The 23,032-nt window shown below is 47.6% G+C and overlaps 8 protein-coding genes and 1 non-coding gene across 10 annotated transcripts in view; 6 read left to right on the top strand and 3 right to left on the bottom strand.

The window, feature by feature from the left end:
- The first annotated feature begins 165 nt into the window (after nucleotides 1-165).
- On the top strand, nucleotides 166-1,627 carry LOC117589165 (elongator complex protein 5). Its single transcript, XM_034280872.1, has 3 exons — nucleotides 166-350; nucleotides 425-1,112; nucleotides 1,169-1,627. The coding sequence occupies exons 1-3, from the start codon at nucleotides 302-304 to the stop codon at nucleotides 1,260-1,262; spliced, it is 831 nt and encodes a 276-aa protein (XP_034136763.1). The 5' UTR covers nucleotides 166-301; the 3' UTR covers nucleotides 1,263-1,627.
- LOC117589154 (xylosyltransferase oxt) overlaps nucleotides 1,483-23,032 on the bottom strand; it is a 26,106-nt gene continuing 4,556 nt past the window's right edge. The window contains exons 1-4 of one of the 2 annotated variants that reach the window (XM_034280856.1): nucleotides 5,211-5,273; nucleotides 4,293-5,112; nucleotides 4,074-4,234; nucleotides 1,483-3,913 (exon numbers count right to left, since the gene is read on the bottom strand). In XM_034280856.1, the coding sequence (XP_034136747.1) occupies nucleotides 2,135-3,913; nucleotides 4,074-4,234; nucleotides 4,293-4,995 (2,643 nt within the window). In that variant the 5' untranslated portion in view covers nucleotides 4,996-5,112; nucleotides 5,211-5,273 and the 3' untranslated portion in view covers nucleotides 1,483-2,134. Of the gene's footprint in view, nucleotides 3,914-4,073; nucleotides 4,235-4,292; nucleotides 5,113-5,210; nucleotides 5,274-23,032 lie in introns of those variants that run through there. The other variant, XM_034280855.1, reaches the window with a different exon arrangement.
- On the top strand, nucleotides 5,513-6,354 carry LOC117589166 (RNA-binding protein cabeza). Its single transcript, XM_034280873.1, has 2 exons — nucleotides 5,513-5,884; nucleotides 5,943-6,354. Exons 1-2 carry the CDS (start codon nucleotides 5,590-5,592, stop codon nucleotides 6,263-6,265), a joined length of 618 nt encoding a protein of 205 aa, XP_034136764.1. The 5' UTR covers nucleotides 5,513-5,589; the 3' UTR covers nucleotides 6,266-6,354.
- Nucleotides 6,314-8,845, bottom strand: LOC117589155 (protein ecdysoneless). The gene is made up of 2 exons (XM_034280857.1): nucleotides 8,281-8,845; nucleotides 6,314-8,201 (listed from the first exon to the last, which is right to left on the bottom strand). The coding sequence occupies exons 1-2, from the start codon at nucleotides 8,585-8,587 to the stop codon at nucleotides 6,415-6,417; spliced, it is 2,094 nt and encodes a 697-aa protein (XP_034136748.1). The 5' UTR covers nucleotides 8,588-8,845; the 3' UTR covers nucleotides 6,314-6,414.
- Nucleotides 9,572-10,737, top strand: LOC117589164. Its single transcript, XM_034280870.1, has 2 exons — nucleotides 9,572-9,784; nucleotides 9,850-10,737. Exons 1-2 carry the CDS (start codon nucleotides 9,755-9,757, stop codon nucleotides 10,711-10,713), a joined length of 894 nt encoding a protein of 297 aa, XP_034136761.1. The 5' UTR covers nucleotides 9,572-9,754; the 3' UTR covers nucleotides 10,714-10,737.
- Nucleotides 10,944-12,041, top strand: LOC117589163 (peritrophin-48-like). The gene has a single exon (XM_034280869.1). It carries the CDS (start codon nucleotides 10,959-10,961, stop codon nucleotides 11,970-11,972), a length of 1,014 nt encoding a protein of 337 aa, XP_034136760.1. The 5' UTR covers nucleotides 10,944-10,958; the 3' UTR covers nucleotides 11,973-12,041.
- LOC117589159 (major royal jelly protein 1) lies at nucleotides 12,033-14,984 on the bottom strand. Its single transcript, XM_034280862.1, has 3 exons — nucleotides 14,462-14,984; nucleotides 12,676-12,872; nucleotides 12,033-12,610 (listed from the first exon to the last, which is right to left on the bottom strand). Exons 1-3 carry the CDS (start codon nucleotides 14,921-14,923, stop codon nucleotides 12,067-12,069), a joined length of 1,203 nt encoding a protein of 400 aa, XP_034136753.1. The 5' UTR covers nucleotides 14,924-14,984; the 3' UTR covers nucleotides 12,033-12,066.
- Trnac-gca lies at nucleotides 15,955-16,026 on the top strand. Its single transcript has one exon. It is a non-coding gene; the product is annotated as a tRNA-Cys (tRNA).
- On the top strand, nucleotides 19,435-20,995 carry LOC117589161 (protein yellow). Its single transcript, XM_034280864.1, has 2 exons — nucleotides 19,435-20,343; nucleotides 20,411-20,995. Exons 1-2 carry the CDS (start codon nucleotides 19,479-19,481, stop codon nucleotides 20,704-20,706), a joined length of 1,161 nt encoding a protein of 386 aa, XP_034136755.1. The 5' UTR covers nucleotides 19,435-19,478; the 3' UTR covers nucleotides 20,707-20,995.

The raw sequence follows: 23,032 nt of genomic DNA, 5'->3' as shown, positions 1-23,032 counted from the left end.
AATTTTTCTATGAACACTTTTCGAGTGTTAATTTCACTACTGTTACAAATTTTGACCAGAATAAATTAGCTCTTTTTAAACGGTTTTGAAGAACATTTACCCTTCAGCCCTGACTTCACAATACCAGGGTTTCTGGTATTTCGTTCAGCATGTGATGATAAAATACCGCAGCGAGCGCAAACACACTAACGCCTCTTGGTTGCTAACGTCTTCAACAACAACAACAAAGCGAAGCAGAGTGTACAAATTTTGTACAATTTCTCATTTCTCACATAAATAGTTATAAATAAATGCACATAGAATGCTTTCCAACCTGCTGGTGACCAAACAGAAGGTGGTCCTCATAATAGGTGAGTCCCAGCCAACATTTGAAGTGTGCCAAGTGCATAAGTGCAGTGTTTCCGTTTCCCTCGTTGCGTTGCAGATGAACTAAATCGGGAGCGCATTGCCCTTAAGTTCATTGACAGCCTGCTGCACGAGCAGGGGCAGGAGGCGGGTACAATCAAGACGCTGCCAATTGGCAATCTGAGGCACGTGTCCAGCTACGAGGCGCTGCTGAATGAGTGCGGCAACAACAACAACAACAACAATCAGACTGGAGATGCCGCGGATTTCAAAGCCGTTCCAGTCACGGTTGCGGGCGTCACCACAAAGGCCGAATACAATGTCATACTGCCCACATTGGCCGATCTGCTGTGCTATCAGACTCCCGCGTACATCTTTAGCTTCATCAACCGGCTGCGTCAGTCGGAGCACGTGAGGCGAGTGTTTCTCTGGGCCTCGCCCCAGCACTTGCAGCATCACCATGCGCAGTACATTCTCGCCGGCTGCGAGTATCTGGCCGAGTTGATTCTCCGCCTGGAGACGGAGACACTCCTGTCGCTGATATCGCGCAAGCCTGGCGGCGGGGTGTCCAACAAACGCTACTCGTGCCAGGTGACCAAAACGGAGTTTCAAGTGACCCCTCTGGACGGTCCAGCAACAACTGGTTCGCCCAAGCAGCCATCGCCGGAGTCTGAACAGACAGCAGAGCCGGCCAGCAGCACCTTTAAAATAGAACTGGACGAGGATGAAGTAGTGGCGCGTAACGCTCTCACATTGCCATACGAACGGTGAGGAGTAAGCCAACTCTTAGCTGTCTCTCAACTAAACATCATTGATATTTCAGCACCAGCGAGCCGGCTGAGGGCAGCATCATTTACACACCCGATGCCGACGATGACTTTGATGACGAGGATCCCGATGAGGATCTGTGCATCTAAGGTGCGCTCCAGCAGCAAACGGCAGTACAAATAGCCTTGGCTTTAAGTCTATTTAAGTCTAAACCTACTTAACACATAGAATACCTGCAAGGAGCAAGACCCGGTCCACAAACAACAGATGAATATTGAAGATTTTGCTAAGCTGAGCTGAACCACTGTGCTGGAGGTTTTGGTTCCACGAAATTGTTAAAGTAATACCGATTGATCGACGAGCGCCGGATAACTTTAGTACATGTAGAATTGCTCATTTATTTTGGATAACTTGTTGGCGTTGCATATTGATATGTGAATCAAAAATTGAATGAAACTTTATATGAATTACACACACAGAGCTTACAGAGTTTAGTAGAGCGAAAAAGAGTTAATAGTTGGCGTCCCTATCTTATGACTTAGTTGCGGAATTTGATCTAGCTAAATCTTATTTATAATGCGAATTTTTGGTTGCAAGCTCCCTACGCTACGTGTGGTTGGGGGTGCGCTGTGGCATATTCACAAAGCGGTGCGACCTTTGTTTCGTTCTTAACTTAATCTAATTCCTATTTAATATTGCAAAATGCTCTAAAAAGCGACACAAAACAAACAAAATATAAGGATCTGCACTTGGAATAGCAGCATCCCCAGTCAAGTTGGCGATTAGTATCAAGTTTACACATTTATCACAAATGAAAAAAAAAAACTATGACAAAAAAACCCTACTGGCTGGTGCATATTGAGCATAAAAATTGAGTAAATTGAGTCTAAATCTGAAGTCTGAATAGATTCCTTGCATTTTGAGAGACACTTAAAAAAGTATTTACACTAGAAAATTAATAACAAAATGAATCAATGGCAAATGGCAATACAATGGACCTAATAAAAATCGAGTGGTTCTCTCATTTGAGCAGAGCATCCACATCGCTTTTTGGATCGGCTGCCAGCGAACTCCACGCGGAGTCACTGCACAGTGGCAGCGACAGTTCTGTGCCCGCATCCACCACACAGCTCTCCCTGAGCTGAAAGAATTTACCCACCAGCCCGTCAATCCAATTGTGCAGCGGCTGTTCGGTGAGTTTTCCATTGGCCACGGCCTCCTCGCGTAGTAGGAACTGCTCATCGTCGGTGTGGAGATGCTGCTGCCACTCCACTGGCAGCTCAAAGTCGTCCGGCAGGGCTATGCCCAGGCCACCGTTGCGCTTCTCCGCTTCTGCGCTGCTCTCCAGGGGCTCACCATTTCCATAGGCCATGGGTGAAACGAGGAATTTGAGCTGAGCGTAGATTGAGTTGCGTCCAATCAGCTTCGCTGTCCATACACCAGGTGTGATTGGATGGCTGAACAGGGTTCTCGAGTGATTGATTACATCGGTGGACGAGTCCTCCACATGCAGTTCATTGAAGTCCTGCAGCCGACCCAGGGGATCGATCCACAGCAGCGTGAGGTTGTACGAGTGCGAGGCAGCACCCGAGTCTGTCGATCCCTGATACGTGTAGCTGATTACCAAGTCACTGTGTGGCCCCAGGATCTTGGCAAAGTTGCGGGCCACCTGCTCCTTCTGGTCAAAGTCCGTGGAGACCTCAAAGTTCCGCAATCTCTTGCTAAAACGAGCATTCCGCGCCAGCTTGCCATGCTGGACGGGTCGTACACGCGTTTCCAGTTGCACATCCTGGCCGGTGGCCCTCCTCGCACTGTAGCGCACCAGGAATCCCTTGTACTGATCCCGATGGAGATAGTGCGTCAGCTCCAGCAACTCCAGCGGATCGACCCTGGACTGATGGCCAGCCAGCCGCATAAGGCTGTCGCCCACCGATCTGGTGAGGTCGTCTGCAGCTCCGTGCATATCCTCGTGATGGTAGAGGGACTGCCAGTAGCCATGAAGGTTCAGATATTCGCTGGTATACGGCCCATACAGCCACTCCTCCAGCTGCAGGAGCACTGCCTGGTTGATGATCGGCTCGAATTTGCGGGCAAAGAAGAGAGACTTTTGTTCCGTGGCCAGCAGCCGGGGCCAGTCGTCGGGCACAAAGTCGTTGGGGCTGCAGCCGCACCAGTCCACCACGTGCTTGTACTGGCACTTGCATCCCTGCTTGCGCTTCCAGTTGGTCACATGGAGATTGTTGTCCACATACGTGTGACAGTGGTGGGTGTTCCGCAGGACCGTGTGGAAGAATGACTCAGCTGGGAGCAGCGTGTGTCGGAATAGCTTTAAAAGCGCTTGCAGCAGCTCATCCTCCTGCTTGGGATGCGTCACGTAAGCCACAAAGGGCCGCGAGAGGGCTACCCAATCACTGCCTCCATCCACCTGAATGCCGGCGGGCAGCCTGCGATCTCCGATCCTCCACATGTGCGTGTCACACTCCACAAACGTTCGGTCCAGTCCCTGCTTCTGGATGAACTTTTGCGTCTCTCGGCCATGACCCTTCACAAAGTTCCATCCACGATTGGCACTCAGGAAATCCACCAGCTTGTCCAGCGTCTTCACGGGGAAATCGCTCTCGCTGAGATTGATCACAAAATCCCATTGCCACTTGGACTTGAGCAGATCCTGCATGCACTGGAGCAGCATGGTCAGCAGCGAGGCGCCGCCCCAGATGGTGGAGAATCGTTTGCGGGCCAAACGGATGTTGGGGAACTTCTGCTCCAGCTCTAGCAGTTTGCGGTACAGATAATCTTGTCGCTAAAAAGAAAATCCCCAACCCACCAGCTATTAATTTCATAACTATTGAGGCCAGCCTTCAGCTGTAGCAGCAACAACAACGAATTTCCAGCGTTAAATTGTGCAAATTGGCAGAATTAATTGCTGGAATCCGGTCATTGACTTTCGAGTTCACACTCACCGCGTCCACATGTATGTAGTAGACATGCTCGGGCGCATACAGAGCTTTCAGCAGTCGATGCACCTGACGCAGCGCCCTGCCATTGATCGTCAGCAGAAATGCAATCCGCACACGCTTGGCCCCCGTCGGTGGGGTACTCGCCGCCAGCTGGGCAGTGAATTCTGCAAGAGATTGGGCAGCTTAGTGCCGCATACCATCATCAATCGGTTGTGTACTCACTGGAAATGCCCGTTTCGTAGATGTTCATCGCATAGAAGCCGCCGCAAATCTCCTTGGCATTGCCCAGACACTTGATGTTGCAACTGGAGTCGGGCAGCTTGGCCGCCTTGGGCGGCGGATCGAAGCCGCAGAAGCATTCGCGACCATACTGCACACCGGCATAGGGATAGCCGCTCTGCAGACATAGCTCCACGCAGGCATTGGGGGAATTGGAGCTCTTGAAGCTGGTGTAGTAGCCGCCGAGCAGGCGGCGATCCTTCTCGTCTCGATAGCAACCGAGGGATACGTTGGCCGTATGGTTGCCCGAAGGGCAGCTGCTCTTCAGCTGGATGGCATAGAAGCGGCCCGCCTGTATGGAGCAGGCGATCTGTGCGATATGTTGGCGACAGTCTTTCGTTTTGGCGCGCTGCAGCGCCGATATTGCTTCCTTGGATTGGATATCACATTCGGGCTGGAAGCCCAGTTGATTGGCGCTCAGCCTGGCAGGACGTGGCAGGCTCTCTGGCGGCTCTGCTCTCACCGGATCCGAGGCCACATCACGCTGGTTGCGCTGCGCAAGATCCACATCCAGGCCGGAGCCGCTGCCACCGACAATGTCCACGGACTTGTAGGCCAGGAACAGTTGGATGCCAATGATCAGAAGTAGGATGAAGAAAAAGGCGCGATATCGTCGCAGCCAGCGTGCGGACACCGATTGCTCCATGACTACTGAAGTCGTCTCCTGCTGTCCCTTCGCGTGGTGTCTTGCAGGTTGTGTGCGTTGCTATTTCTTTGCGCTTGACTGTGGCCACGATGTGGCGGCATGATACACTGCTTATTGCTGGACGTTGTTGCATTTGGATATGTACATTTGACTTAATAATTGCATTTTTTTCCTTAATTTATAAAAAAACACTCCCCCGCAGCCCGCTAACCAACCTGTAATCCAGTGTGACCGTTGATATATCAAATATACCGACTGATCCAAGGTGCAGTTAATTATAAGGTGACGTCTGCACCTCATCTGCTTTTTTTCGAGTACCATCCGTGTGTCATGAAAACACCAACAGCTTAGAAGGCGAAGCCAAGTGCAAGAAAGTCGAAAAAGTGGATGCTTCATGATGTTGCTATACAAGGTTTTGTTCCTGAGAAACGTGTTTTCTTGCCGGTGATTCTTTTTTCGACACCTTATTACTAAGCGTATCTTGGACATCAGAAATATACCATAAAATACTAAACTTTTCGTATTCTCGAAACACTTAAATTTCTTTAAACTGAATGCACACAAACTATAATTAGGAGGAATAATAAATAGAATATGGTCGATCCGAATCGTAAAATCAATCGTCTGCCCGAAAAGGATCACTTCCTGGAGGAATGCGAGGCGGAGTTCAGCTCGCGCTACACAGAAGACGATGTCGAATTTATGGCACATTGCAGCAAGCCAGTGCCCGGGCCGCCAATTGTTGAGAACTGGATGCCCGGAGGAGGCGGTGGTGGAGGATACAACAATCGATACAATGGTAATCGCAGAGGTGGCGGAGATCGTGGCTGGCACCGGCGTGAAGGCGGATATCAACACTATAACCATGACAGGGGGGGAGGATACAGAGGTTCGTGTACAGCCCAAAATTTGTTGCTCGCGTTTATATTGTATCCTTGCTCTTTCAGACAATCACAATCGCAACCGGAACAGATACGATCCATATCAGCGCAGAGATCGTGGTGGACATCATCATGGTGGTGGCGGTAGCAGAGATGGCGGCGGCGGGGGATATGAGCGCAGAGATGGTGGCGGCGGCGGGGGATATGAGCGCAGAGATGGTGGCGGCGGCGGGTATGAGCGCAGAGATGCTGCCGGCGGGGATGACCATCAAGGTGGTGGTGGCCACAAGCGTTCCTTCGATCAACGACCACCGCGCAATGACCGTGATCAGCCACCGATCAAGGTGAGACGCGACTATGGAAACTTTGTGCCTGCATCCAAGGATTAGTAATCGACTAAACTAGACTAAGTGTTCGCCTCCATGTTTGATGTTTGATCAATTATACACACATTTAATATACATATATATTTAACTCATTTTGCTTAACGACATAATGATAAAAGATACCTGTATCCTGTATGCCTCCCTCCCACACTTTACACCGCCGACTCTGATAGATCATTGGCCTCGTCTCCGGATGCTGCTCGTGCTGCCGACATGCCCACACCCATTGCACTGAGCAGATTGGACACCGGGCCTGCGCCACCCGCCTGCGATTTGTAGCTGTCCATCATGTTCTTCAGCGTATTAACATTTATATTGATGGGCTCAAAGTCCTCAATGTCATCGAAATCATCCTCATCTGCCTTGCTGGCGGCTCCTTTCTGTCCCTGGAACGACTTGCCAATGGTGGTCTGTGACAATTCGCGATCCATTTTCTTCATGTACGCCTGGATGCTGCGATCGAGCGGGAAGCCGGTGCTTGAGCTGGACAATGCATCGAAATTGCGCTCGATATCGTCGTCATCCGCATAGTCACTCATCTCGGAATTGGAATCCCAGTTGTCCTCCGGGATGACAAAGTCCAGGAAGTTCCTCACGTGCGTGCTGTCGGCCTCCTCCGATTGGATCAGAGAGTTGCGGTTACAGGCCTTGCGCATCGATTGATTCTTTCTGAGCTGCGAGCCATGCGACGTGGATGCTCTTGGGTGCCGCAGCGCCGGTTCGTCATCATCAGAGTCCAGATCGAGGCCTCCATAGCCGCCGTGTTCAATGCCCTCAAAGTTGGACTGCTGATCCAGGAAATCGCTTAGCTGCTTGGTAAATTCCTCGGCGTCCATGTCGCCGTTTGGCTTGTAGAGTTTATTCGGTCCGTAGCGATCCTGGAGCAGGGCATCCAGATCGTCGGCGGTAATACTGAGCCAATCATCCTTGTCGCTTGGCAGCAGATTGTTCTGCTCATCGCGCAGCGCCACTGATGCCGTGTCGGACGGGTGCAGCATCAGCGCCAGAACCTCGGCTCCCACGCGCTTGGCGGTGCGGAAACGATCCTGATTCCCCTTGAAGTACTCCTTGGCCTTACACAGCAGCCGTATGTACTCGGCACTGCCCTCGATGTTGTCCCGGAAGTAGCCCTTGCCCTCGAGACTCCGCAGATACGCTCGCCAGGCAGGCAGATCCTCCAGCTTTTGTTCTCCTGCCCGCTGCGCTTGGGTGGCGAGTATCTCCAGGCCACACGCCAATTTCACGCCCAGAATCTGTTCCTTGTACAGCTCCGGCTGACTCACTTCGTCGGTGATCTTCCAGCCGAGTCGCCGCTCCGGCGTGTACTGGTTGTGCATCACCATGGCGTAGAGACAGCGGGTGAATCTGACATTTGTGCGGACACGCGCTGCCTCCGGTGGGAAAAACTTCATGGTTCTCAATGCCTTGATGTCCTCGTTGTCGCGATCGCAGAACGCTCTCACAGCTGACGCCACCAGCTGGGGGCGTGTCTTCAGCAGCTGTGCTGCACTGTGTGGCACCTCCACGATCTGACGATGGATGGAGTAGTGGGGCATGGCAATCAGGAACTCCTTGAGCCGCGTCTTAAGTACATTCTGCACCTCTGTCGAGCAACGATAAAGGGTGGGATTGAGACGAATGCGCTGCAAGGCGATGGGCACGGGCATGGGCTTGTCGGGATTGGTGGATGCCGAGTTTTGCAGCAGCTGGAGCGCACCGTTGACTATGTAGGCACGCTGCTCACAGGTGTCCGGAGAGGCCCAGTCGGGCAGCACATCGGCTGCCTCGATAAGCACGAATTCGCCATCGGAATCGGAGACCCGGGCAATGTATTCCCCGCGTGCCTGTGATATTTCCAACAGAAGGTACACAATGAACCACTCGTCCCCAATGTTGTCGCCGTAGTGGGTCACACCGTGCAAATGTGGCGGCAGATCCCCTGAAGAGAAAGAACATTCTGATTGATATTTGTTGCTATTTATAGAACTGAATGGGTATCGTCCCCGTCCCCTGCATACCATCTTCGTCGTCATCCGCCAAATTGGTCTCATCGTTCAGCATACGCTCCATGGGACTGCCGGTTCGCACTTGCAGCTGAAACTCATCCTTGTGCCAGATGTACGACCGCTGAATGACCAGCTCTCTGACTATCTCCATAATCTCCGTTTTGATGCGCAACAATTTCTCCTTCACCTGAAACTCATCCTTGAGATTCTCGGGCATCTTCGGGAATATATAGTACTCCACGTAGTCATCTTCGCGCACAAATTCCAAATTTCCCGGCTTCCTGTACTTGGGCGCTGGCTTTGTCTTCTTTGAAGTCATTTTTGTATCTGTTGTTGTTGCTGCTGCTGCACCTAATGCGCCTGCTGCTGCTCCTTTGTGTTGTTGTTGTGACTCAGATCGTGGGCGACGCGTGGGCCGATGGATGTGTGTATCCTTAGCGACTGCTGAGGGTGGCGCTGTCCGCTGAGCCCAGAGCAAATGCTGGCACGACGATTACCGTCTAAATAATTGATTAATTGCTGCCAATTATTTTCGGGATGCCCTTGTTTTTGAGCCAATTTATTTTTATTTTGTGCAATGCAGAGTTATCGATAAAACATACCGACAGAGTCTCGGAAATATACCGAAGTATACGCTTTCATTTTCAAGATATACTGTAAATATACCCTAACTCTAAAACTATTTTCCTCAACTTTGATCTTCTGTTTAATATTACTAGATAGTTATGACCCTCAGTTTTAAAACTATAATTTTACTCGAATCATCATGCAACTCTCTACAGGACTGGCTAGTATAAAGCACTACCGTTTTTCGATTGTTTACAAAATGAGATTCAAACTAAGAAGGCCAACAAACAATTTTACTTGTACGCGATCGAAACTTCTCCACCTCCAGCAGCCACTCACAGGCTGCGTGCACCCGATTCCAGTCTATCGTTTAAGCAGTGCTATTGAGGCTTTGGCGGTAACATTTGAATTTGTGATTGCTTGGTTTTAGGCAAGATTAAGTGTTTTCATAGAAATTTAAGCAAATATTTGCAAGCAAATATATTCCAAGTGCCCTATATTCGATTTCACCTAGCCCTTCTCTGTTTCTGAACCAATTATAGTATTATTTACCCACTAAACACACACAGAGTGGGATTCACTTTTGTTGTTGTGGTAAATATGGATCATTTACTCATCGTTGCGGCATGCCAGTACCAGTTGTCGTTGTTGTTGCCGTGATTGGTACTTTGCCCAACTTCTATGAACTTTCGAAAGTTGATAGGCAAACAAAAGACACAAAACAACAGATCGAATCGCAGTAGATATAAAGAAGTCACCTCTCTCCTCTGCTGTGTGCTATCTGAAGACCAGCTATTTCAGTGTTCCTCTTTTATTGCTGCCACTTTGTGCGCTATCTGCACAGACAACCCGAGAGACTCATAGGAGCTAGACCATTGAAGCACACGTGAAAAAATAAAGCCAGAAGAAAAACGTCATCATGTTCCACAGAAAATTCCTTTTGGGATTGGTAAGAATCATTTCCAACTTCCATGCAAAGGTTTGCTAATTAGATTTATACCCTTTTTCCTGCAGCTGCTGCTCAATCTTGCAGCTGTGCTGATGGCTGCCACCGTGGTAACCACGCGACGCATTCAACCACGGGAGGCCAACTCCTGCGAGGGCCGACAGTCGGCTGGACCCATCTGCGAGTCGTGCGAGCTGCTGGCCACCTGTGTCCGCCATTCGAATGGCTGGGTAAACATTCCCGTGGAGTCGTGTGATGTGGCCAATGGCTACTACTGCAATGCCCGGCAAGGCAGCTGCACCAACGACACGGGTCCCTGCCATCCGTTTGGCATCGAGGGCAACTTTCAATGCACCTCGCAGGGCATCTTTCCCGATCCCTACGACTGCCAGAAGTATCACATGTGCTACTTTGTGGGTGCCACACTGGTGGCCGCTGCCGTTGACTGTGGCAATGACAAAGCCTTCGATGCCAGCACAGGGCAGTGCACGCTCACGCTCCAGGATCCCGTGTGCCTGCAAAGCCAGTTCCATTGTCCCCATGCTGGATACGTGGCTCCATGGCCCACCAACTCGAACATCTTCTACGTTTGCAAGTCGACGGTGAATCAGAATCTGAACGACACAACCGTCATCTATCCCTCGCTACATCGCTGCAACGATGGCGAAATCTTTGTGGATTTTGTCTGCCGCGCGAGCAGCAATATTTTGCCGCAGTTTCCCTCGCAGCCAGAGACGCCCGTGGATCCCAATGACAATGAGTTCTCGGTGATGCCCAGCACCTGCCAGCATGTTGGTCTCTTTGGGGACATGGATGACTGCCACAAGTATTACTATTGCTCGGCCTTGAATGGTACCCTGCGGCACATGCAGTGTCCAGATGGCACCTACTACCGCCCGGAGCAATCCTCCTGCGTTTTGGGCACATGCTGAGGTTCCTTTTATTACATTTTGTATTTGCCCGTGAAGATAAATAAATTATCTAAGTGTAAACTCAAGTCACATGCTGAATGTCGCTGAAGCCAAGGTCGTGTTGGGGTCTCTTGAACTGAAGAAAATTAGAATGTTCCTCGAGGTTTATCTTTTTTCAATTAAGTGTAAAACATTCTCCCAGCTGCTGCTTTAATCAGGCGCTATATAAGACCTTGCGAAATGAATCCTCCACCACAGTCTTCAAGATGGCTCCAACTATTCAATTGCTTTTGCTGCTTGTGTTACAGTGCCTGGTGGGCGCTTTGGCAGTGAATCCTTTCGATGTGGGTGCTCGAGCAGCGTCCAATCCCTGCCAGGATGTGCGTGTGGCCGGCTTTATTTGTGTGGATTGCTCCACATTGGGCTACTGCCTGCACGATGGCAACGGGCAGTGGGAGACACAAACGATGATGACGTGCCAGTCGGATCACAGTTTCTACTGCACGGACGAGGGCACCTTTGGCTGCACCTGGCAGTCCAAGTGCCGTGTTCCAGTGCGTGGCAAGTTCTACTGCCAGCAGCCGGGCATGTTCCCGGATCCCTACGACTGCCGCAACTACCACGAGTGCAGCACCCAGAATGTGGATACCCCGCGGCAGTGTGCGAATGGAGCTGCCTACTCCACCCTCACCGACAGTTGCACCCTGCCCAAGGACAGTGACCAGTGCTCGGCCGTCCAGTATACCTGCAGTCGTGCTGGGCAGACGGGTGCATGGCCGGCGGACAGTCGTTTCTATTACATTTGCCAAAAGGATGCGGCTGCCGCGGATAATACCTTCTTCCCCCTGCTGATGCGTTGCTCCGAGGGATATGTCTTCAACGGTTACAGCTGTGTGACGCCAACCAAGAGGTTGGCATCCTCGCGAATGCTGGGGTCCAGATCCTGCACTAATTATGCCATCTCCACGTGCCCTGGCGCCACGGCCAGCGATGAGTACTGCCTGTGCATCGATGGTGCACTTCAGACACAAAATTGCCCCGACGGCTCTTACTTTGATGCCCAGCGATTGGTTTGCCATCAGGGCACCCTAGTAGATTCCTCAAATTCGGGCTCCACCCCAGGCGGCAGCTGTCAGCGCGTGGGAATGGTTGGCGATTTGGCCAACTGCTCGACATACCATCACTGCGATGCCGTGGGGGCAACAATGAAGCAATCCCAGTGCCCCGCTGGTACGATTTTCAGTCTAACGAAATTTGTCTGCGAGGCAGGAAGTTGTTGAACAAACAAAAAGATTTACTCTCCCAAAATAACATTCTTAAGCATAAATAAATTGCAGCAGCAACAGCAATCGATTAGTCATGAAATTTCGATGATTAATCATCGCATTCCTTTACCACTGGATGCAGGACAATGGAGGCACCATTGCAGCCAGTTCGATCCGATATAAAGTCATGGAAATTACTCTCCAGCGCCCACATGAAACGCTTGTGGCCGGGCAGCACTTGGGTGGACAGACGGCAATCGCCGCCGCGTTGCACCTCCTGCAGATTGGAGGCCTTGAAGCACGTCTCCGAGTCCCACAGATAAATGTCATTCTCCCCCTTGTAGCGGAAGAACAGCGATGTGCCACCATCGGCGCCCAGAAGCACTGCCTGCTTGCCATAGGGCTTGGGTCCCACATCAATGATGGAGCCCGCACCCTGACCCACACGCAAGTACTCGCCCTTGATCGAGTAGAGGCGCGAAGAGCTCAGATAGCTGAAGAACAGCGTGGAGGTGCCATCCGCCTTGGAGGTGAGTGCCACATACAACACATCGCTGGTGGGCGCCGTTGCCTTTGGCAGCACAATGCGATACGATTTCTTGCCCGTGATGTCATACACGAGAATGCTGCGAGCACCAGCATCGGCCACATAGCTATACAATAATTTGAGTACAGGATAACAGGGCATGTCCATGATAAAGATAAACTGTAGACTTACACAAATGGTTTGTTATCCTTTGAATAATCCACGACGATGAACTGCAAACGACTCTCGGCGGTCACCAGATCACTCAGATCGATGCTCTTGACTACCTTGTGGTTGGCTGTGTTGATGGCTACAATTTTGGGGCCACAGCGACGGATTGGTTGCTCCAGCGTATTGACAATGCCCACATCCAGTGTCCAGAGCAGACCCTGCAAAACAGACATCAAAATATTTCCTTAACCTTAATGCATGTTTGCGTATTAATTGAAATGCCATCCGCCCATCGCCCAACGCTGAATGACAATCAAATGAATGTCTCTGTGGAAAACATTGAATTGAATTTGGGAAAATTGTGACTATTGTCTGCCAGTTATTGCTAGTCTTATTGTTCATATTTACATCTCCACTCCGCTCCTCTCTGTTGTTATTTTTGTTGTTGTTTGCTTTCAATTGTTGTGCTGCTGTTGTGACTTTTGTGTAAATAAAATATTGTAATATTTTGCATAAACGCATTGCAATTCTGTGGATGGCATTTAAATGAGGATAGGAATTTACATGGGAAATGGCTAGACTAGCTGAGGAAATACCCTGTAAAAGGGGAACTAAGGAAAGTTTCAGAATACGAAATGGAGTTCAACAGCCTTGGAAAGGCAGTGTCTCTCTGGCAGCCATAAGCTGTAAAAATATGGCACAGAAAACCACATGAAACTACACAATATGAGCATGGAAAAACCTATGCAAGTAGATCTACAGATCCTATATAATCCTAACTACATTTAAAGCAGAATTTAAACCCTGAAATTTCAAGGGTATACCCCAATCAATACATCCTCTTCTGTCTCTTTTCCCCTTCATGTCATAATTTAAACATTTAAAATGTCAAAAAAATAGCACTACAAATTTAAAGCCAGCAGCAGCCACAGCCACAGCAATAGCAAAAGCAGATTGTTGTTAATTGAAATCGCAAAAAAGAGCTTTGGCCAAATGGCTGATCAAAATGGCAGGCGCGTGGCATTGGCCCTGGCCCTGACACTGGCGCTGGCATAACGCTTCAAAAATTAATTCCCACAACTTTTTTTTGCATTGCATTTACATGGTGCTTCAGCTGCAGTTGCACTTTGCACTTCGCACTTCAAAGTTTTACATGTCAGGGTGGACAGGGACAGGGACAGGGACAGGGACAGAACGGGTCTTTTGTCGCCTTTTATAATATTCCATTTACATTGCAGTTCCATTTTTTATCGCGCGGCTCTTGTCACTCGCTGTTCCGTTCCGTTCCGTTTCGTTTTCTTTCTTTTGCGGGAGGGGACTTTTTCGACACCGATTGCCAGACATGAATTTTATTTGAAGCTTTTCGTGTTGTCGACCCGTTTATTTGATTAAAACGCAATTTGCGCTGAAGAGAAGCGTTAAAAAATAAGCGATTTTAAGGCGGAATATGGCGCTGAAAGCGTACCCTGTAGGTTCACCCTTGTTGTTATTATTCTAGAATTATTTTGGCATTTATCAAAGCAGAAATATATGGAAGATTCTTGCTCAAAGTATTAACTTCTGCTGCCAACAGATGTAACCTTTAGTACCCTTTCATTTCACGCACCAAAAAATGCATGAAAATACGCATTTTTAAAGCCATCATCAAAGAGGCGCGGCAAAGTGTCAACGCGGCAATGTAGAATTAATGAAACAAATTGCAGTTTTGGCCGAGAGACAGAGTACTGCTTTTCAGTGTCCCCTCAGTGACACCCCCCACCCACACCTGCAATGGAAATGGAACAATGTCAAAGTTAATTGCACTCACATTCTGATCGACAGCCACATCCACAACGGACTGCAGCGCCTGGCAGTTGCCCTCCTCCTGTATGGCCCAGCATGGATAGGGTGCAATTTTGGTAAGGCATTCGCCCTTCTTCAGATTCACCTTGCCCAGCGTGAAGGGCACACCCTGTTTGTAGCGTGGCAGTGCCACAAATGCCGTGTCCCTTTGCAGCTGGGCACGCGTCACAATCACATTGCGGGGCACATAGCGACCGGATTGCACGTAGATGTTCTTGGTGGAGTCACAGGGCCAGTGCAGATTGCTGCCACTCAGCTGAAAGGTGAGCTCCGCCAGCGGATTCTTGTCACATTTGCTGGTGCCAATCGAGTTGGAGGCACTGCCGCCGGAGGACTCATCACCGCCAGAGGAACTATAGCCGGCATGCACCAGCGAGCAGAGGAGTGTGGACACCACCAGCAGTAGGTGGGGCAGCTTGGAGGCCATTTCAATGATCGGTTAACACGTTTGGAGCCCCGCTTTTGTCCAAGTCACAATGAAGATGAAAAACTGTCTGTCTGAAGAGGGGCTGCTGCAGTCTGCTTTTAAATATAAATGCTGCACATTTGCACATGCATTCGTTCGTGTGTGTGTGTGTGTGTGTTGGTGCGTGTTCTGTGGCAAGGCCGTTTGGCTGCCGTTTGGTAAACATGAGGGGAAACATGTGTCTGCACGTCTGTCTCGGCATTATATGCCGGAAATTGAATAGACCACACATGCACATAGAACCTAGCAACACTCTCTTCCCCGCCCTTTACACGCTCTGTTTCTATGCAATGCGGAAATATTCGCTTTGGTTTCCACCTTCAAAATGTGTTGAACATTATGTCTGGCTTTGCGCTCTGCCCATCGATCATTTATGCACTTTACGCTGCCTGTTCCCTGCAGCCCTCTCTTCTTTAAAGTTCAAAGTTCATGTCGAAATGTCGAAAGTTTTGCCACCAAAATGCTGTGTCTGTGACCTGCATCTTTGCAACGAGACAGTTTCGATTTGTTCGAAGCTGACAAAAACATCTGTTGGGTCTGCTCTGTTCGGAGTATGACTGCAGTTATCAGTTGAGAAAGAGATAGAGCACGACTTGTTGAGACTTGTTTCTGTGATAAGATTTCCCAAGAATCGGAATTGGAATCACAGAAGGCACAGAATCAATGAAGTGGCAGAAAGTGAATCAATGGAAATGTATGAATCGCACGCACACAACAAAAATGAAGCTGCAAGTGATTGACATTCCACCATTGACGCACGTGGCGGCACAGATGCAGGAGCATTAGCCCTGCCACCACCCACATATCCACAGATCTATCTGCAGTCCTTTCGGTTGCATTCATCTGCTCAATTCCACCTTGGCAAAATTGATAAAAAAATCTGCCGGATATTGATTCCATTGCGCTGCTGCTATTTTAAGATACATTTTATCTCGAGTTCAGTTTGGAGATTCGACTTTGAAATACATCTCAATGTTGCCTGTTTTCAAGTTGGGGGTATAGCTCAGGGGTAGAGCATTCGACTGCAGATCGAGAGGTCCCCGGTTCAAATCCGGTTGCCCCCTAAGAACACAACTTTTTTGTGCACACTTATTTTGCTTTCATGGCACCCATTAAAGGTGTCCATTCCGCCTGGGACAATGACCTTATGCTGCGCGTAAAGCATAGACGTGGTCATTTCATTCAGTGAACCATCCCCAACCTCCCTCCCACGCATCAAATAATAGCAAATAAAACGCGTTGACATATTCGGGGAGCGGGCGGGCTCCTTTCTCGCTGGAGGGCACCCATTGTTCATCCCACGCCTTTGTCTGTGCCTCGTGGAGTGGCACCAGCACGTGCATTGAATTATGGACCTGCCCCTCCATTAAATCCTGCACACAAAACTTTAATCTTCGACAAAAAACCAGAGTGTCCAGCGGCCGTCCGTCGACTGGTCAATTTTCTCATAAACGAAAGAAAAACAAAACTGTTGAACCCTTTTTCGGAGAGGTCAAAGTTGGGGCTTCCGCATCGATGGAACAGAGAGACAGACGGAGGTATAGAGAGAGGGAGATATGCTGTCTCGGCTGCTGCCCATAATTCCAAATTACATGCAGATTGAATTTGTGTGAAATTCATTTTAATAAACTGCCATAAGTTGCCACAGCCACTGATACTGCCTGTGCTCTTCTGTTTCCTTAGATGGTCATTGCCAAAATGTGTAGCAGACTCCTTCTGCAGCACATGTGTGGCTGACTGGCTGGCTATGTGGGTGGCTTGTCTGCCAATCTGTCGGACAGTCTCTGGCGGACTCTTTCTGCCGAAGCTGAAGCCTGTGCTGTAGATAAATATTTATGCGTTTCAATATAAATAACACCAATAAGATAGAAAAAAATTTAAAATTAAATGAATGGAAAAGAGGCAACGCGATAAATACACTATAGAGCATAGAGAGAACAAAATATTTGGGCTCCAACAAAATAATCACCAAAATGTCATCCCATAAATCGAAGCACAAGGACTGATTATAATTATTAGATCAAGGAATCATCTTATGTTTTCCATAACATAACATAACGTAAATAATATAGAAATCTCTGAAAAATACAAGTCTAAAATCAAAGTTATAAGTTAATAAAAAATCATTTGCCTTCGAGAGAAGTGTATTCCCGCGTCCTAAATTCCCCAAACAGACAGCCAAAATGCAGTCCATACACTCGTAAAATGTTATTCTACTCTTTGTATTTGACAGCTGCGTAAATATAAATAACACGAATGTTTTAAATGTTGCCTTTGTAGAGCAGAGCATTTGTGGAGCTCATAAATACGAGGCACAATATTAATAAGCATTCAATATGCATGAATGATGGGCATACGATCGATAAACCCATAAATGCACTCGCGTCCGCCAAAACTTCAATGCAAATAATTTCAACTAACCAAAGAACTGGAAAAGGGCTTAAATTATGGCAATTTATGGAACAAATTGAATGGCGAAGGAAAGACACTTTAAGCTGAAGTCAGCCCAAAACCCAAAGAGTGTCAGTGAAAGAAAATTGATTAGATGTGCGGATTTATACCCCTCTACATTTTATGCCTTTTTAATGCACTGCAAACTAAAACTTTAAGTCGGCTGCTTCATCTACATATTCGCTGATTAATGAGGGTCCATGTCTGGGAGATCTGCCTAGAACTTTTTCTTAAACTTCATGAAAGTTTTGCCAATGCCAATTTCTTCTAATTCTGGTATACCCCCTCAAAATATCTTATAAACTTTCGTGTGGTCGTAATTTATGTGATTTTGTCGCCTAAATCGCTTGACTTTGCATAAATAATCGTAAAATTAAAAAAAAGTCGCGGCCCATTTACCAAAGAAATTCAAACGTGACCACAGACAACATTTGTTGTTCTTTTTTAGTTGGGACTTCGTACTCCGCTTTGTGGTAGGTATTAAGGGTATGTTGTGTTTGGGACTAGACACGTGACAGGCAGGGTTATAAGCAAAGTTATGTTTATGATTGAAATTTATTTTTCCATAGAAAGTATTGGTTCTAGGAGGTGTTTAAATGAAAATAATATGTCCAATAAATATATTTTTAACTTTTTTATATATTCTTTTCCATTTTTGGTTTTAAATTTCACCTCTAATTTTTCCAAATTTTGTTCTCCGTATAAGAGGATTTTATGCAAAAATTATTTGCCAAAAGCTGAGGTAGCACATTGTCTGCATAGAATTATTCTTTATTTTCTTACATTTCTCTTATTTTTGTAGCCACTGCCAGAGGCAAAGAAAACAAAAGCCGGACAAATTATTGACTTATTTGCGTTTTCAATTGGAATTAAACGAGCATTGGCATATATAAAAGGTTCATCCATCGACTGCTGGTGAGAGTGAGAGGAGAAGAGAGAGTTTTAAAGAAGCAAACGTCAACGTTTGCATAAATCCAGCTCTTATTTGCTCCCACTCCCGCTCTCTGTCCACTCTCCCACTCTCACATGGCTCATACGGCTCGTTAAGCCGGCAATAAAAAGACCTGTCAATGGAAAATGTGGCCTAAAGGTGGGAAATGGTAGTAGGCAGGGTGCTGGGTGGGTGGCTAATGGGGGTCAGTGGTAGAGGCTATCTCTTATCGACTCAGAGCCCCCCACTGTGTGGTTTACATAAATTATGTGTCAGATGAGCGGCCATCCCGGAAATGCTTGTCATCAATTCTTTTTTTTTTTTTCTTCCTTTCTTGCGGGAGGCTCCATATGGAGCCATGTGGGGGGGAGGATGCTGACTGCTTGCTGCTGCTGCTGGCATATAAATCATTGAGCTATTGTGCTGGGAATGTGCGGGTCTTTGGCTGACAATTTGACATGCCAAACACGTTGGAGTCATGGGCATGTCTGTGTGGCATGGCATGATTCCGGGTTGAATGGTTCAATGGCTAAGAGAGAGAGAAAGAGCTTAAACCCTATTCAAGCGGTAATTACGTGTAAGGCAGGACAGTAAGGACCACACTCCACTTCACAATCAAAGCCTGCAGCTTGGCAAATTACAGCTCGTTAAATCACAGCGTCTGAGGCTAAAGATTGCATGTGCACATAATCAATTAGCTAAAAATACCGCCAGCAATCAGCAGACATCAGACGATGACACTTGTGGGGCTTTGCGCGGGCCATCAAATAGTAATTGCAATCACTTCATTGGCTGCCCTCCCCCGTCGCACGGACATTCTCCCTCCTTGAAGGACGTGCTCTTGGTGCAAAGTTTCCCCCGCGTAAACTATTTCAATTATTTCGAACAATATAAACAGAGAATCACTTTGCCACTTTGATTTTTTTCCACTTGCGCATTGAGTCAACTTTTTGGCCAAGGTTCTTCAATGTTTTCTTTTACTTTTGAAACCGAGAATCGGTGGCCAAGCACGTTGCACATTGGCCTGCAACGTTTCTGGTGCGAACTCTATGGTTATAAAAGCACGCCACTTAATTGTGTCTCAGAGCATAGTCGCGCTAGCAGTCTCTCTACCCATAGCCCCAGCATCACAAAATGCCATTCAAGATGAGGCTCCCCTTGGCGGCACTCCTCGTCCTTTTTGCCGCAGATCTGTGCCAGTCGCAGGGTACAAAGTACGGTCTGTGGACCCCAGATCGTGCTCATTCCGATGCCCAGCCTATTCAGTGGACGGGCGGACAGTTTGAGTTCCCCTGCGCCAGCACCAAGTCGCTGTTCAAGAGCTCGGGCAAGTACATCTCCAAGAATGTGATTGCCACACGGGCACAGCTCATTGGGGACACCATTTATCTGGCGCTGCCACGCTACAGGAAGGGTGTGCCCGCAACTCTGGTCAAGACGAGCGTAAAGCCGGGCACCTGCTCGACGACATTTAAGCCCTATCCCTGCTGGGATCTCCAGGAGGAGGGCAACTGCAAGGCGCTTCAATCAGTAGTGGATCTGGTGGTGGATCAGAATGAGGTGCTCTGGGTCCTGGACACGGGCATTGTCAACACCCTCGAAACCCCAGTGAGAAAGTGCCCGCCTAAAGTGGTGGCCATGTCCGTAAAGACCGGAAAAGTGCTGAAAACCGTCTCCCTGGAGGGCCTCACATCGAGCAGCTCTCGCCTGCAGTATCTGGTGGTGGACTATGCCCCGGATGGTGGCTGCTTTGTGTATGTTAGCGATGCCGCCAATCGTGCCATTATCGTGTACAATCTGCAAGCGGATCGCGGCTTTCGTGTGGTGCTGCCCAAGGCAGTCTCTGCCGGCTGTCGCTCCAGGGATGTCCTCTACATTGCCCTCATACGCAGGGATTGCGGCACCACCGAGCTGTACTTTACGTACTTGAGCACCAGCAAGTTGTTCTCGCTGAAATCTGAATATCTACGCAGTGGCGTGGCTGATGGACGCATCTTGGGTGAGTCTTGACAGCTTTCTATTCCTCTCTGACAATCCTCTAATAATCCATCTATTCTTTTGCGTAGATCTTGGCAAGAAACCCACTCGCATGGTCATTATTGGCACCGACAATGGCTCTGCCATATTCTTCCGCAATGAAGGCGATGCCGAGGTTTATCGCTGGGACACAAATTCCACCTTTGCAGAGGCCAATTTTAAGCCCGTTTACCGTAGTCAAACGTGTCAGCTGGTGACCCATGCTGTGCCCGATTACAAACGGAATACGATGCGTGTTTTGCAGAGCAATTTCCCCGATTATATGCAGAATCGTGTTGGTTGTGGTGCCATACAGCAATTGGGTCTCATGCAGGGTTGTTGGTAGTCCCACTATAGACACCGATGCGACAAACACACAGTTACACTTACACACCCATACACACTAGTACACACACATGGAACCCCACTCTGAATTTAGTTCCTTTTGGCTTTATAGAGTAAAGCCACCTGGAAATGGCAGTTTGGCTTCGAGAATTGCACGAGAAGGAGAAAGAGAGCTTTGCAGTCCTCTTTGTTTGGCCTCTTGAATGCAATTCTTTATTTTTGTACATAAACCAATCGACTTTTGTTCGCTGTTGTTATCTATGTTAAGCAAATAAACATTTTATTGCTCTTTAAAAACACAGAGAGAGAGAGAGAAAGTAAATAAATATCCATTATTTGCCTTACCCATTGCTGCTATTTCGGGTCTGCAGTTCATTCAACTTTTGTGTAGACATTAGCTACAGTTTCAGTTTCAGTTACAGTTTGGCTTAAGCTTGAGCTTCGGTTCGATTGACCATGGAATACGACACTCGTACGCGTGGAGGTCAATACTCGTGAAAATGTAATTAGCTTGCGGCAATATTTCGCTTAGGCAAAGGCTTTTAAATACTCAAAGTTTGAAGTCGAAATAAAAGAGAATTTTGATGGAAAGAAGAAATGCTATAAAACAACAACTGAATCAAGTTTTAGGGGATTGAAGATGAAAGATTCATATTTAAAGAGGTTTTTTAATTAATTAAGTGAATTCCGAATAGATTTGTATCTGTATCATGGTCCATAACTTGATCAAAATTATCAAGAATTCACCAAGAAGCAGCTGCTTAGCCATGGATACTTCCCTTATCATACAAGTAGATACTTTCTCCTCTAATAAGAGTCCATTACTTGACCTATAACATTTCTTTTACTTAAATTCCCTTGAAAAACGTCTGATATTTCCATAATTTCCTTCACTTTCAGAAGTCGAAAATCACTGAAATGAATAATGTTAATTGGTTGCCCTTACATTGGATGCTTGCTCTGTCATCAGGTACAATGCCAAACAAATTTCCAATCTCCGAGCACTCTGCACTCGCTGGCGGATTGTTTCACTGATTGCATTGCTCCATTTTCCATATCGTTTTGCCCGGTATGGAAACTTACCTCCACTGCTGCCATTTACGTCCACCATTCATTCATTGCTTGGGAAGCTGTGCAATGAAGTTGGCAAAGTAATTGCCCCAGAGATGCGAGAGTGCAACTTTAACGCTTTTCACTAATTGGGAAGTTGGCTGATAAATCGCCCGACACGGGCTCGAACACGGCGGCTGTCTGTGGAGGAGGAGCTCCCACCATCCACCCACCGAACTGAGCGTTGCATTGGCTTCCGTTTCACTTTGGGGAAACAGCCGTAAGGCGTCGATGGAGTTTTTTCTCAATAAAAAATATCAATTAATCAGCAGCTCTTGTCTCCCCTTCGCGCTCTCTTTCGTCCGCTTTGTGCGACCTTTGCCCTTTGGATTTCGTTACGGCTTCGTGGCGTGTTAATTACGCCCACTAGCGCATCCGGGCCACAGTTTTGCAACGCATTTTTCGCACTCATCGAGCGAAGTGGTGTTGTGGGGGGTCCAAAGGTCTCACCCAAGTGGCCAGACAGCGCCAACAGGGCATACTGGAAGAACTTCATTTGCTGCTCCAAAAATAAATATCACATACTAAAAGTAGAAATTTTGTTGATAGATGTGAAATTTCGAATATGGGATACCCGCTATTGGCAAATGGGAATTATTTCAATGATAATATCAGAAAGTATTTATTTTTAGAACATTTACAGCTCCATTATTCCCAGAGTTTTAGTATTACACTCATTAAAATCATCGTTCCTATAACTGTTGCATGCATTCCACGAACAGAATACACCCTTCAAGCCTCCAAATACCAGTGGGGTATATAGATAGAGCCCCTGCCAATCCCCTCCCCAACTATGGACTGCCTCCCTCGCTGGGACTGAAACCAGCTGGCGTTGCTGGTGTCACACCAGCAACAAAATCTACGATAAACTTGTCTCTCCCTTGATTTACAAACACAGAACAGCGTGGGCGTGGCAGTCGAAAAAGAGCCCAAAAAAGTTTTCATCAAAAAAGGCGAAAAAAGCGACAACCGGTCAAAACAGCAGAAAAAAAAAGTAAATATATTTCGATTACAGCTGCTAAAAAAAAGAGCTGCAGAAAGAGAAAAAATAAATCAATAAAAACAAAAATTTATATTTTGCTTAATTAGGTCTCCAGTAAAAAGAGCGCAGAAGGGGAAAATATTATTTCGAGTTTCGAGAAAAACTTTACAACTTTCTGATTGAATTAAAATGCAAAATAATTGAAAAAACGACACTCGTTTTTTGTCTTCAGAGT

This window comes from Drosophila guanche, unplaced genomic scaffold (genome assembly GCF_900245975.1).
Source record: "Drosophila guanche unplaced genomic scaffold, DGUA_6, whole genome shotgun sequence".
In the NCBI taxonomy this organism is placed as follows: domain Eukaryota; kingdom Metazoa; phylum Arthropoda; class Insecta; order Diptera; family Drosophilidae; genus Drosophila; species Drosophila guanche.
This window is presented reverse-complemented; position numbering and strand designations above follow the sequence as displayed.